Source organism: Mytilus californianus, unplaced genomic scaffold (genome assembly GCF_021869535.1).
Source record: "Mytilus californianus isolate M0D057914Y unplaced genomic scaffold, xbMytCali1.0.p SCAF_4, whole genome shotgun sequence".
Lineage (NCBI taxonomy): Eukaryota > Metazoa > Mollusca > Bivalvia > Mytilida > Mytilidae > Mytilus > Mytilus californianus.
The window spans coordinates 93,983,409-93,997,698 of NW_026262690.1; the positions used below are offsets into that span (position 1 = coordinate 93,983,409).

The following is a 14,290-nucleotide window of genomic DNA, read 5'->3' on the forward strand; positions in this document are numbered from 1 at the left end:
TAAAACTTTCCTTCCAATCCCTCCCACCTCCATTTAAATGGAATAACCTTACTGAGAAAAGTATTGCCCAAGAACCAAATGATCAAATGCTATAGCTGCTGAGAAATGTGCGTACACAAATTAAGTATAACATACAGAAGCTAGTTGAGCAAAAGCTATATATGAATGTGCATTTAACCTTTCAACTCACCAACATTTTGCTTAACAAAAAATCAATATGATGCACAGTTGAGGAAAAAAGGGTCATAAAAAACTTGAGATTGATTTACATCAATAATGGAAATATTACAATCATTAATTGTTAGCTTGGACAGTCAAGTTTACAACATTGGAAATACTTTGCACCATATAACTCTTAATAACAATTGTCAAATGGTGGCTTTATGTCTGAGTGGTCTAAGTAGTCCTTCTATATATAGTGATCAACAGCCTGTCAACACTGAGATTGAAAGTTCTGACCTCCCTTGTGGCAAGGTCTGTTCAACTCCAATTGCCATTTTTCATGCTGAAGGTCAGTAGTTCTTTCTCGGTACTCCGGCTACTTCCAGTGATAAAAGTTGGCAGCCATGATATAGCCATGAGTGTTGACAGTGGTGTTAAACACAAGAAATATGTCAAATGTCTAATCACAAATCATTGATATGTACAGAGAATGGAAGGACTGAAGGGTAAGGGTAAATCCATGGATCAATGGTTAACTCTGAGGATGGGTGATTCATATTCATTAACATCCAGTCAAAACTGGGACTTTAAACATGTCTTGTGAAAGCCATGTCCTCTGAATGTAGAAGAATATTTTTAAAGAACCTATGAGCCTTAAGATAACCTATTGCAAGGAAAAATCACTGTCATGACTTTAGAAAAATTTCAATGAAAATAATTTGTGTTGCAGTAATATCCCTTAGCCCAATGTTGGAAGGCGAACTGGTTGATTTTCTTATTTGACTAACCTTATTTGAATATGTGGTACAAGCAAGTCTGATGAAATATTCTTACTAGATCATAGTTATGAATTATTCATGGCTTAAATGTTGTTCAGAATACAAATTTTTAAATGTCTTTGTATGAAGGAATTTGTGTACGTTGTCGCCCAACATCATGGCAAATGAAAATAGCTCTTATATGAATGCAATGGAGATCTATCTATACCTTTTTTTCAATGGCCAAGATTTCTTCCATTCACAGAACCAAATATACTAGTAGTGATAAATTATTTACAATAGTTTAACCCTTAATTATCAGCTGCTGTAAACAAAAATTGGAGCATTTAGAACATTTGTGTAGAATAGTGACTGTAAGATTTATCTTAAATGCAAACAAATAAGTTAAATGAGGTAAAGAGGTAACATTTCAAAAATTAAATGTTTTATCATACCTGTGTATAAGATCGCCAGTCTAAGTTGGCACTGCCCACATAGAAATGTTTTCTGTCTATTAACCACATCTTTGTATGGATAATTCCAGCACCCAATAGCTTGTCAAAATCCAAAGTTCTCACTTCTGCACCAGCTGTTAAAAGTAATGGAACAAGATAAAAAAAAAAAAAAAAAATTTTTGTGAGAAGGTGTGTTAAACATGTGGACAGGAATTTGATGACTGACGGATGTATAAACCCATCACACTGTAAAGCATGCTCACATGAAGGTTTATTCCAAATTTCAGAAGACTGTGATTTGTAATTCCTGAAATAAAAGTGATGAAATTTCACCCATGGCTGTTATGTGTAATAAATAAAATTGAGAATGGAAATGGGGAATACGTCAAAGAGACAACAAACCGACCAAAGAGCAGACAAAAGCCAAAGGCCACCAATGGGTCTTCAACGCAGCGAGAAAATCCCGCACCCGGAGGTGGTCCTCAGCTGGCCCCTAAACAAAATTGTGTACTAGTTCAGTGAAAATGGACGTCACACTAAACTCCAAAACATATAAATGAACTAAAATTAAAAAACATACAAGACTAACAAAGGCCAGAGGCTCCTGACTTGGGACAGGCACAAAAATGCGGCGGGGTTAAACATGTTTTGTGAGATCTCAACCCTCCCCTTATACCTCTAGCTAATGTAGAATAAAGAAACACATAGAGTATATAAGTATTTGGAAAGAGGTAGAGGAAGAGTGATGAATCTGAAAATGCATAACAAAATATAGCATGCTTACATAAGTCTTGATACCAAATTTCAGGAAGCCGTGGCTTTGCAATAATAAAATTTTAAAGCAAGAAAATTCAAACAGTATCAAATTAATTTACCATGTTCAGTGAATGGGAAATATGGTTCAGAAATCGGAGTTGGAAAATATTTTAAAGAGTTTGAATCTAAATGAACATCTCCGGGTGCGGGATTTTCTCGCTGTGTTGAAGACCCATTGGTTGCCTTTAGCTGTTTTCTGCTCTTTGGTCGGATTGTTGTCTCTTTGACACATTTCCCATTTCCATTCTCAATTTTTTTTGTTCTAAGTTTGTTTCAAAATGATGTGACCAGAATTTCATAAAAAACTACCTTAACAAAAAGCTTTAATCTGATACAGGAAGGACCAACAGACTAACGACCTTCATTTACTTTAATTGACCCTGAACTTTATAGTTAAGATTCAGTTTATGGTTAGGCCAAGGTTAGGGTAAGGTTAGTGATTTATTTAGATAAGGGTGAGAATAACGGGCTAGGGTAAGTATTAGGGTTGGGTATGGGTAGGGGTTAGTTTTCTTAAGGTTATTAAGTACAGCCCTATATGGGTTGGGTTCCCTTAATTAAGTAAAAGCCAGATGGACACACAGAAATATATATAGAAACATAAAATCGTAATGACACCTAATATCCAAAGCAAGCCATAAAAACAAATGAGTTCTATTTTTGAGTTTGGTTTTGAAATTACTCATTATTAAATCTCACATGCCATATTATTTTCCTGCTAACACCCCATTGGCAAATCCAGATTGGAACTCCCTTACTGTTGAATAACAGTACAGAAAAATAAATGAAATTTACTCTGGAACTTGCTTTTAGCGGTGAAACTTCTTATTTTGAAAATTTCCAGACTACACCACCATTAAATACTAACCATATTTAGCTAATGCTTCTGTGTTGTTATTTCTTCCCTTAGGTTTATTTTGAACAATCTTGATCTTTATCTTTTTGTCCCTACCAGATGATATCAGAGTTTCAAGGATTGATTCTCCCTGCAAATAAATATAAATAAAGTATAGGAATGGACTATCCTTAGCAAGTGCTAATCCAATTATCCATTTTCTTCAAAACAAGAAATACACAATCTGTTTAATACAATAACAAATTTTACTTTTCTTTTTAATGATAATCTAAAAGGATTTTTTCCCCAAAAATAATATGTTATTATTCATCGAATCTTTCTAGATAAAAAAAATCATCAAGATTCAAAGCTTCTCTTGATACACCCTGTTACACTCCACTAAAAAATAGAGAAATAATAACTTCATCAATAAAAAAAAAGTTAAGAGGTCACAAATCTGATCACACAATTTGTTTTTTTAGCTGTGAAACTATTAGAATGATTACTGTAATTTCAGAAATTATTGCAAGTTTTTATTTTATGCTAACAATGCTACGAGGTGAGTATAGTAATAATTAGAATTTGCAATCTGATATCAGTCATCTATATATTTCTATGCAGCTTTTCTTGCAATCGCAATAATTAATCTCAAATTTTGGTTGGTCATGTCAAAATTGCAATAATAAATGCTCACAATAATTTCTGAATTTACAGTAGTTAAAATTCTGTGGCTCAAAGGTGATCCATTTAGAGACCCTTTTGGTGTCTAGTGAATCATAGTGAAACAGGGCAATTGCTAATGATTTGAAGAGATAATACTATGGTTTACTAATCTGCCATAATATGCAAAGAGCTATTTCAGAGTGAATCACTGTAAATCACAAACAATCACCTGTATTGACTGTGAAAAAATCATCACTAAGATTTATGTTTACTAAATACCTTGCACATATTGTATGTACTGTTTTTGCAACTAGTTTTGACTCTGGGTAATTTTGATACCTTGTTTATTGTTGACCTCTTAGACATGTTAGATGTTTATTTTGGTAAACCTATGTTGTTTGGTTGATTAAAAACCTCATCCATTATAGGGTTACCTCCTGTCTCCTTTCATTCACACTTAAATCAACACTGAAATGAAGTGTCATGTTCATGTGTAAAGTGTAAGTTAAAGTGACCTGTATAATACTGACATTACAAATGCAACATACCTCCCAAGAGGAGTTATCATGGAAGGGTAAATCTTGTCCATTCAGTGTCCAATAATAAGAAGCTATCTCTATGGTCTCTTTGGCATTAGCCATTAAACTCATTATCCCTTCATATGTGGAGGAATGGAGAGGTGCTCCTTGGACAAAGGTTAGATTGTCAGGAATACTTTCTACCAAGTTTAATCTGTAAGAATAAAGGTTATTATATTAAAATATCAAACTATGATTGGTTGATGTCATTTCCTATGTGCAAATTTTCATTGTCTGGTGGAAAATATTAAATCTTCTGTAGCACAGAAAATACATGTAGCTTACTGTTCGGTGTGAGCCAAGGCTCTGTGTTGAAGACCGTACTTTGACCTATAATGGTTTAATTTTATAAATTTTGACTTGGATGGAGAGTTGTCTCATTGGCACTCATACCACATCTTCTTATATCGACATGTGGTACCATACATACAACTATTGGCTAATGCCTCAATGTTATATATATACATAATAAAGAACGACAGCAGAACCACATAATGATGTGCTTGTCCACTAAAATATATTCATATTAGATGTAGATGTGTATAGCCCTTTCCAGAAACTAATTTCCTGCATCATTAATTTTAATCTAAAATTACAATTTGAAGAAGGTTATTTCCCTTGTCGGAAGTTGAACTGCATTAATCACATGAGTCAACAATTTGAGGTTTTCATACCAGTAAAGTTCCAAAAAAGGGAAACATAATTTATATTCAATTGTAATCTTAAAATCAAATTGGTGCTTAAGGATGTGAGTATCTAGAAAATGCTATTCTTCTCTTCAATAGCATAGCTGCAAAAATCAGAAGATTATTTTTTTTTTTAATCTCTTATGTTTGGATGGACAACAAATCAATCAAATCCAGTAAGAAAAACATGGACTACATTTATCTATATATACTAAGAATAAAGATAGCATATTATCAATATATCAGAATATGGGCGCAACACTCTTGCTTAATCTTACCATTAATAAATGACTGAATGAATTCAAATTTATAAACCTAAAAAAAGGTAAAACTGGTCAGCCTGTTTAGGGTATGATTGGTTCCCATTGGAATGCCAATTACCTGTTTAAAAATTCTACCATCAAAAACAATGTTTCTTTAGCAGAGATTAATAATCACTCATTTAAATAATTAAGACAGTTAGTCAAGGGAGGTAATTTCCCCCCTATCTTCCTCTACCAGTAAAGGTGCATTTTTGTAATAATAAAATCACTAACTAAATATTTCACCTGACTCAAAATAAATGTACAATATACTTATATACTTACATACAAGGGTCAGAACAAGATTGACCCATTAAACTTGTAGGTTTGATTGGTGCCTTGTCATTTTCTGGGCTATAATACACACCAAAGTATACACCTAATGTACAAACTGCTGCAACTATCAAAACAATGGCTGTTACTATAGCAGTCACAAGTATACATGTTCTCTTTTTGGCTGCAGCATATTTTTGGTGATATTCCACTAAAATCTCCTTATCAGATTCCATCACATAGGTTTTGGTCTACAAAAGAGTAAATTATATCTGACATGATTAGTTTTTACTATTTTTTACTCTATGAAATCAGATCATTACATCAAATCCCAATTTATTAGTTCCTATAGTTTAGAATTAAATCAGTTGAGAATTATTGCACCAAATGATCATGATGTTTCCAATATCATGAATATTGATCATGACCATTTGTAATTTCCTTAAAACAAGATTTACTTGGCTGTATATATATTTTATAAATCTTGTTGCAAGGAAATTTATAAATCACTAATGGTCAAATAATATTCAAGATCTCCCTAATATAATCAAGTTTTAAACCTAGAACAATTTGTTTTAAGGTAGATAGGGTGTCTTCCTCCATCTTGGATTTTGAAATACCAGAAAACAATCGGTCTAGATATTTAATAGAAGGTGCAAATTTTGAGAGTAGTAAGTAATTCATGTGTAAGAATTTTCATTTTAATATAGAAAATGACCTATTTTATCATATTTATGGTTGTATTTTATAAAAAAAAAGAATACTTTTGTTTGATTTTATTTTTTCCAACTTTGCCACATAAGGGGAGGCAACTCAAATGTAAGGGCAGATAATTCAGATAAAGTTACTTTTACAATTGAATGTGTTAGGAATTTACCTATTTTATTATGTAGCAAGAAAACGGGTCCCGTGACCCCATTTTTTCTTTATCTTATCTGAAAGCATACTAGTTGAGCTATCTTCTCATATTTTATCTCAAAATTCTATGGTGTAGTTTTCGTTTTATGGCAGAAAATTGGGTTTTCCATGCATAATCTATACAAAATCTGTCGATTTTGCACAACCTGTAGCGTGAAAATAAGCCCCGTGACCCATTCTTTTTATTATTATTTTTTAAAAAGCATGATATAAACTACATTTTGGCAAATTATTAAAAAATTCTATGAATTATAATTTAGACACCCCATCTACCTTAATAAATTAAACCCTTATATTTATTTACATAAAACTGAGAATGGAAATGGGGAATATGTCAAAGAGACAACAACCCGGCCAAAGAGCAGATAACAGCCGAAGGCCATCAATGGGTCTTCAATGCAGCGAGAAAATCCCGCACCCTGAGGTGGTCCTCAGCTGGACCCTAAATAACAAGAGTGCACACGCTGAAATGTCTCGCCTTCTTTACTAACCATTGATTTTATGTTGATAGTCCTAAATACAAAGCTTTACTACAAGTAACACATAAACTTAACATGATCCAAGAAAATGAGGTCAAGGTCAGATAAACCAAACGAGAAATACATGTACACCTTACAATCATTCAATAAACCAAACTTAGTTGACATATTGCTTATTGTTTCTAAGAAACAGTCTTAAACAAGAAAACTTAACATTGACCAATGAACCATGAAAATGAGGTCAAGTTCAGATGAACCATGCCAGACAGACATGTACACCTTACAATCAATTTAGGCATTAAATATAGTTGATACCTATTGCTTATAGTATCTAAGAAACAAACTTAACCATGAAAACTTAACATTGACCAATGAACCATGAAAATGAGGTCAAGGTCAGATGATACCTGCCAGACAGACATATACACCTTACAATCCTTCCATACATCAAATATAGTTGATCTATTGCTTAAAGTTGAGGAAAAACAGACCAAAACACAAAAAACTTAACACTGAGAAATGAACCGTGAAAATGAGGTCAAGGTCAAATAAAACCTGCGAGACTGACATGTACATCATAAAATATTTCTATACACCATTTATAGTTGACCTATTGCATATAGTATTAGAAAAAAAGACCAAAACTCAAAAACTTAACTTTGACCACTGAACCATGAAAATGAGGTCAAGGTCAGATGACACCTACCAGTTGGACATGTACACCTTACAATCATTCCATATACCAAATATAGTAGACCTACTGCTTATAGTATCTGATATATGGACTTGACCACGGAAACTTAACCTTGTTTACTGATCCATGAAATGAGGTCGAGGTCAAATGAAAATTGTCTGACGGGCATGAGGACCTTGCAAGGTATGCACAAACTAAATATAGTTATCCTATTACTTATAATAAGAGAGAATTTAACATTACAAAAAAACTTAACTTTTTTTTCAAGTAGTCACTGAACCATGAAAATGAGGTCAAGGACAATGGACATATGACAGACGGAAACTTCGTAACATAAGGCATCTATATACAAAGTATAAAGCATCCAGGTCTAATAGCTTCTAAAATATAAAGCTTTTAAGAAGTTAGCTAACGCCGCCGCAACCAGATCACTATTCCTATGTCGAGCTTTCTGCGACAAAAGTCGCAGGCTTGACAAAAATGTGTAATAGTTCAGTGAAAATGGACGTCATACTAAATTCTAAAACATATAAATGAACTAAAATTAAAAAACATACAAGACTAGCAAAGGCCAGAGGCTCCTGACTTGGGACAGGCGCAAAAATGAGGCAGGGTTAAACATGTTTTGTGAGATCTCAACACTTCCCCTATACCTCTAGCCAATGTAGAATAATGAAACACACAGCGATATGCACAGTAAAACTCAGTTTAAAAGAAATCCGAGACGATGTCAGAACAGGTAACAAAAGAAACTTAGCACAAGAGTGCACACGCTGAAATGTCTCTCCTTCTTTACTAATCATTGATATTATGTTGATAGTCCTAAATATAAAGCTTTATTACAACTGTCACATAAACTTAACATTAACCAAGTAAACTAAACATTGACCAATGAACCATGAAAATGAGGTCAAGGTCAGATGAACCATGCTAGGCAGGCATGTACAGCTAACAATTCTTCCATACAACAAATATAGTTGACCTATTGCTTATAGTTTAAGAAAAACAGACCAAAACACAAAAATTTAACACTGAGCAATGAACCTTGAAAATGAGGTCACGGTCAAATGAAACCTGCGTGACTGACATATAGATCATAAAATATTTCCATACAACAAATATAGTTGAACTATTGCATATAGTATTAGAAAAAAAGACCAAAACTCAAAAACTTTACTTTGACCACTGAACCATGAAAATGAGGTCAAGGTCAGATGACACCTACCAGCTAGACATGTACACCTTACAATCATTCCATACACCAAATATAGTAGACCTATTGCATACAGTATAAGAAAAACAGACCAAAACACAAAAACTTAACTATAACCACTGAACCATGAAAATGAGGTCAAGGTCAGATGACACCTGCCAGTTGGACATGTACACCTTACAGTCCTTCCATACACCGAATATACTAGACCTATTGCTAAAAGTATCTGAGATATGGACTTGACCACCAAAACTTAACCTTGTTCACTGATCCATGAAATGAGGTCAAGGTCAAGTGAAAACTGTCTGACGGGCATGAGGACCTTGCAAGGTACGCACATACCAAATATAGTTATCCTATTACTTATAATAAGAGAGAATCTAACATTACAAAAAATCTGAACTTTTTTTTCAAGTAGTCACTGAACCATGAAAATGAGGTCAAGGACATTGGACATGTGACTGACGGAAACTTCGTAACATGAGGCATCCATATACAAAGTATGAAGCATCCAGATCTTCCACCTTCTAAAATATAAAGCTTTTAAGAAGTTAGCTAACGCCACCGCCGCCAGATCACTATCCCTATGTCGAGCTTTCTGGGACAAAAGTCGCAGGCTCGACAAAAAATGACAATGATACATAAATTAACAAAGGACTACTAGCAGTTACTGACATGCCAGCTCCAGACCTCAATTAAACTGATTGAAAGATTATGTCTTCATCATGTGAAAATCAAGTACAATTCCTCCCTTTAGGCGTTTAGTATCATACCATCATAAAATATATGAGACGAAAATTACCCGTATCATGCCAACAACTGGTTTTAGAATAAATGTGTTTATTTCCGATGCAAAGACCCTATGAGTGAATCAATATTAATACCAAAATATGCAATCCTTAATGACTTGACAACAGTATCATAACTATATCCCTTCCGAATAAGTCTATTTAAAGGTTTGGTTAGCTTTTAAGGTCAATGCCGACATTTTTGTGCTTTGTAAAGAATATTACCATAAAAGATTGGATGTGAAATACCTGAACGTATAAGATGTCTGCATGTTAATTTACATTTATGAACATGTATGAACTTTCTCCACGTTCATCACTGTTATGTTTTATTTGGAAAGAGGTAGTATTTTTTCCTCCATAAGCGACAATACTAACATTTTCTAAATTTGCCACTTATTATAATAACAAGAGTGCACACGCTGAAATGTCTTGCCTTCTTTACTAACCATTGATTTTATGTTGATAGTCCTAAATATAAAGCTTTACTACAAGTAAAACATAAACTTAACATGATCCAAGAAAATGAGGTCAAGGTCAGATAAACCAAACGAGAAATACATGTACACCTTACAATCATTCAATAAACCAATAAACCAAACATAGTTGACCTATTGCTTATAGTTTCTAAGAAACAGCTTTAACCAACAAAACTTAACATTGACCAATTCAATGAACCATGAAAATGAGGTCAAGGTCAGATGAACCATGCCAGACAGACATGTACACCTTACAATCAATGTATGCATTAAATATGGTTGACCTATTGCTTATAGTATCTAAGAAACAAACTTAACCATGAAAACTTAACATTGACCAACGAACAATGAAAATGAGGTCAAGGTCAGATGATACCTGCCAGACAGACATATACACAAGGTTAATTAAGCTAGGATTTTGAGGGCTTTAGTCACTTTTGCGCGAGATGAAAATCAACATTATTTTGGGTAACAGCAAGGAACCAAGGATGTATGTATATTACTAGCTATACATCTTTGTTAGACTTTGCAGGACTTAGGCAGTAATTGCATGATTTGACTGATGTGTCACTTAAATATGAAGATTAGGATATAAGATCTGAAAATCTAGTTCAAAATTTTACTTCAATTAGTTTCAGGGGACATTCCTGATCAACAAAAGTTGGGTTCCTTTTTTTAAAACCAAGAATCACAGTATAAATGAACTTGTTGAACTTTGTAAGACTATTACACTGCATAATCATTATCCTTATAAAACGTTTAAATCGATATTTTGAATTAATTTCTATAAAGTTGGAACCAAGGATTTGTACAAATTAACATGGAACGATTCCAATAACTGTAAATTGTAAATTAATCTAGAATTGATCACGTTTACTTTCGATTTCAATTAGATAAGTAGATAATAAATTCAGAATGAATCCGGATTCATCTACTGATTGGTTCGTGTTTAAAAAAAGGCAGGAAATTATCATTTTTATATTTCAATTTGCTTAGTAAGAACTATATTTGTCTCTCTCATTTATTTTGGCACTAAATTTATTTCGTATTTTACGTTTTAGTGTCTTTAAATTCATATGAATACTTTCACGCATGCACAGTATATCGTAAAGGAAGCACCTGTTTGACTCGTTGATGATGATGGAAGTTTTTAACGTGAAAACATTTTTGAACGTTTTGAATAAAGTTCTATCTTTTTAATCGAAATTGAACGTTTTATATCAAAGATGACGAAAATACGATTATTTGACGAAACTACAACAGACTAACTGCAAATTATGATCGTTTAAGAAATATTCATTGAAATTAAAAAGCGAACTGTCCGGGGGGGGGGGGGGGGGGGGGGGAAACAATTTTGTTCAAATGACAAAACTATGACAAACCCACTGCAAATTGTGGTCGTCGGCCTTGAGAAATATTGAAATTAAAATGCAGACTGACTAATTTTACTGGGGAAATAATTAACCGGATTAGTGACCCATCCTATGACGATAAGCGGATTAGCTGTAATCACAATTTTATAACACCTGTAAATGTTAGTTAGCTGAGGGTCATAAACTTGTCAGAAACATGAAGACAGGTAGAATAATAGTATTTTCATGCGAAAATATTTTTACACTTTCCAAATTTAAGTGACGAAATTGATTTGAAATACTTTCGTCATTTTGAAAACAATTTCGTAAATTACGAAAGTGACGAGCGCTAGCAAAATCACTGCATATACACCTTACAATTCTTCCATACAACAAATATAGTTGATCTATTGCTTAAAGTTGAAGAAAAACAGACCAAAACAACAAAACTTAACACTGAGAAATGAACCGTGAAAATGAGGTCAAGGTCAAATAAAACCTGCGAGACTGACATGTACATCATAAAATATTTCCATACACCAAATATAGTTGACCTATTGCCTATAGTATAAGAAAAAAAGACCAAAACTCAAAAACTTAACTTTGACCACTGAATCATGAAAATGAGGTCAAGTTCAGATGACACCTACCAGTTGGACATGTACACCTTACAATCATTCCATATACCAAATATAGTAGACCTACTGCTTATAGTATCTGATATATGGACTTCTATGTTGTGATGTTACACTATTGTTTCAGAAAAAGGGTGAAGGTTTGGTACCATTAAAACGTTTAAACCAGCTACACTGTCCTAAGTCAGGAATCTGATGTTCAGTAGTTGTCGTTTGTTGATGTGGTTCATAAGTGTTTCTCGTTTCTCGTTTTTTATATAGATTAGACCGTTGGTTTTCCCGTTTGAATGGTTTTACACTAGTAATTTTTGGGGCCCTTTAGAGCTTGCTGTTCGGTGTGAGCTAAGGCTCCATGTTGACGACCGTACTTTGACCCATAATTGTTTACTTTTATAAATTTTGACTTGGATGGAGAGTTGTCTCATTGGCACTCGTACCACATCTTCTTCATGTTCTTATATCTATTGACCACTGATGCATGAAATGAGGTCGAGGTCAAATGAAAATTGTCTGACGGGCATGAGGACCTTGCAAGGTACGCACATACTAAATATAGTTATCTTATTACTCATAACAAGAAAGAAATTAACATTACAAAAAATGTTGACTTTTTTTTCAAGTAGTCACTGAACCATGAAAATGAGGTCAAGGACAATGGACATATGACAGACGGAAACTTCGTAACATAAGGCATCTATATACAAAGTATGAAGCATCCAGGTCTTCTAGCTTCTAAAATATTAAGCTTTTAAGAAGTTAGTTAACGCCGCTGCCTCTGCCGCCCCCGCCGGATCACTATCCCTATGTCGAGCTTTCTGCGACAAAAGTCGCAGGCTCGACAAAAACCAGTACTAGGACAACAGTCATGACAGTCTAGTCATGAATTTCCTGTCACTAAATTTCTCTAATATATATATAGTGTTTAATTGTCTGTTATCAATAGTTGTCTTTACTATTCATAAAAGTATAATTTAATGGACAATGAAAATCTCATTTGTCTGTTATCTTCAAAATACTGGCCTATAGCCATTTACAAGCCCAAGCCTCCAAGGAACAAAGAAGGCCTGTGCTGCAGGGAATATCATGACATCAGACTTCAGGGGTGTAGCTAGACTAGCATTTAAGTATAGGCACCATTCACTGATCAGAACAAGGTGCAAAAATTTTTTGGACCGTTTTATGCAGAAAATAAAACTGCTTTTTTTTTGTTGTACAGGTCCCAATTGACCTTTTGAAAACAACGCAGTTACCCTGAGCAATTACCATTTTCTTGGGAAAAACATTCATACCCAAATTGAAAGTCAGCCACTCAGAAGGCTTACATTTGAAGATTACTCTTTAAGTGTATATATATTATACCAGTGACCGCTAGAAAAGTTCGATAAATGGTGTAATGAAAGTTGGTCATGCCACCATTTGACTTAAATTTTTATTAAACAGAATTTTAAACTTAGTCTGATGTCATGATGTTCCCTGCAGCATGGGCCTGGCCGCCAGCCCTGCAAGGACATCGTCAGAATATATCTTATTGTTATTTGTCTGCCATTACTGGACATCAGAAAGGTTCCTGCAAAAATTTTGACGTCACAATACTAATAAGAAAATGTTTGGTGCCACAAAGGAAAAGTGATTGTTGTACGACGTCAATAGTCCAAGTTTCACAGATTCTAGGAGTCAAGTGTCGTATATTCCCAAATAGCAATAAGGTCTATGATAGCAAAACGACCATAAAGCCATGTACAAGCTATTTTCAATGTGAATGTGACATAAAAAAAAAACAATCACAATTACAGAATATTACGAAAATTTCAATAATCAATCGATTTTCAAATATAATCGATAAACAAAATCCTATTTTGAGACACCCCCTTTTGCTGCTGAGAAGGTGCTAAACACTAAAACAGACGCTGCAATCTATGACAGTCTTGGAAATATGTATATATCTATTGTAGGTTTTTAATGTTCTTTGTTGATAAACTTAACAAACAATGTTTGTCAAGGTTTAAAGTATAAACGACCTTACCATGGACGTCTGCTCTCAAATTATTGACAGTTCTTTCAAATCATGTGCTTTTGACAAACTCGGCCAGCTCGAATTTACACTCAAATATTTATAAAATATTTTTTGTTAATTCGATGTTGACAGTTCAATCTGAATTGATTATAAATTGTTATCATATTTTAAAAAAATCTATGAAATGTTA

The 14,290-nt window shown here is 33.7% G+C and overlaps 2 protein-coding genes across 5 annotated transcripts in view; both read right to left on the minus strand.

The window, feature by feature from the left end:
* The window catches only part of LOC127698854 (aftiphilin-like), a 538,231-nt gene that overhangs the window by 93,883 nt on the left and 430,058 nt on the right, over nt 1–14,290 (minus strand). The gene's annotated exons all lie outside the window — the stretch shown is intronic.
* LOC127698875 (5'-3' exonuclease PLD3-like) overlaps nt 1–14,290 on the minus strand; it is a 31,548-nt gene that overhangs the window by 9,916 nt on the left and 7,342 nt on the right. For 3 of the 4 annotated variants that reach the window (XM_052202585.1, XM_052202587.1, XM_052202588.1), the window contains exons 2-5: nt 5,541–5,779; nt 4,238–4,421; nt 3,060–3,177; nt 1,376–1,509 (exon numbers count right to left, since the gene is read on the minus strand). In XM_052202585.1, the coding sequence (XP_052058545.1) occupies nt 1,376–1,509; nt 3,060–3,177; nt 4,238–4,421; nt 5,541–5,779 (675 nt within the window). Of the gene's footprint in view, nt 1–1,375; nt 1,510–3,059; nt 3,178–4,237; nt 4,422–5,540; nt 5,780–14,109; nt 14,273–14,290 lie in introns of those variants that run through there. The other variant, XM_052202586.1, reaches the window with a different exon arrangement.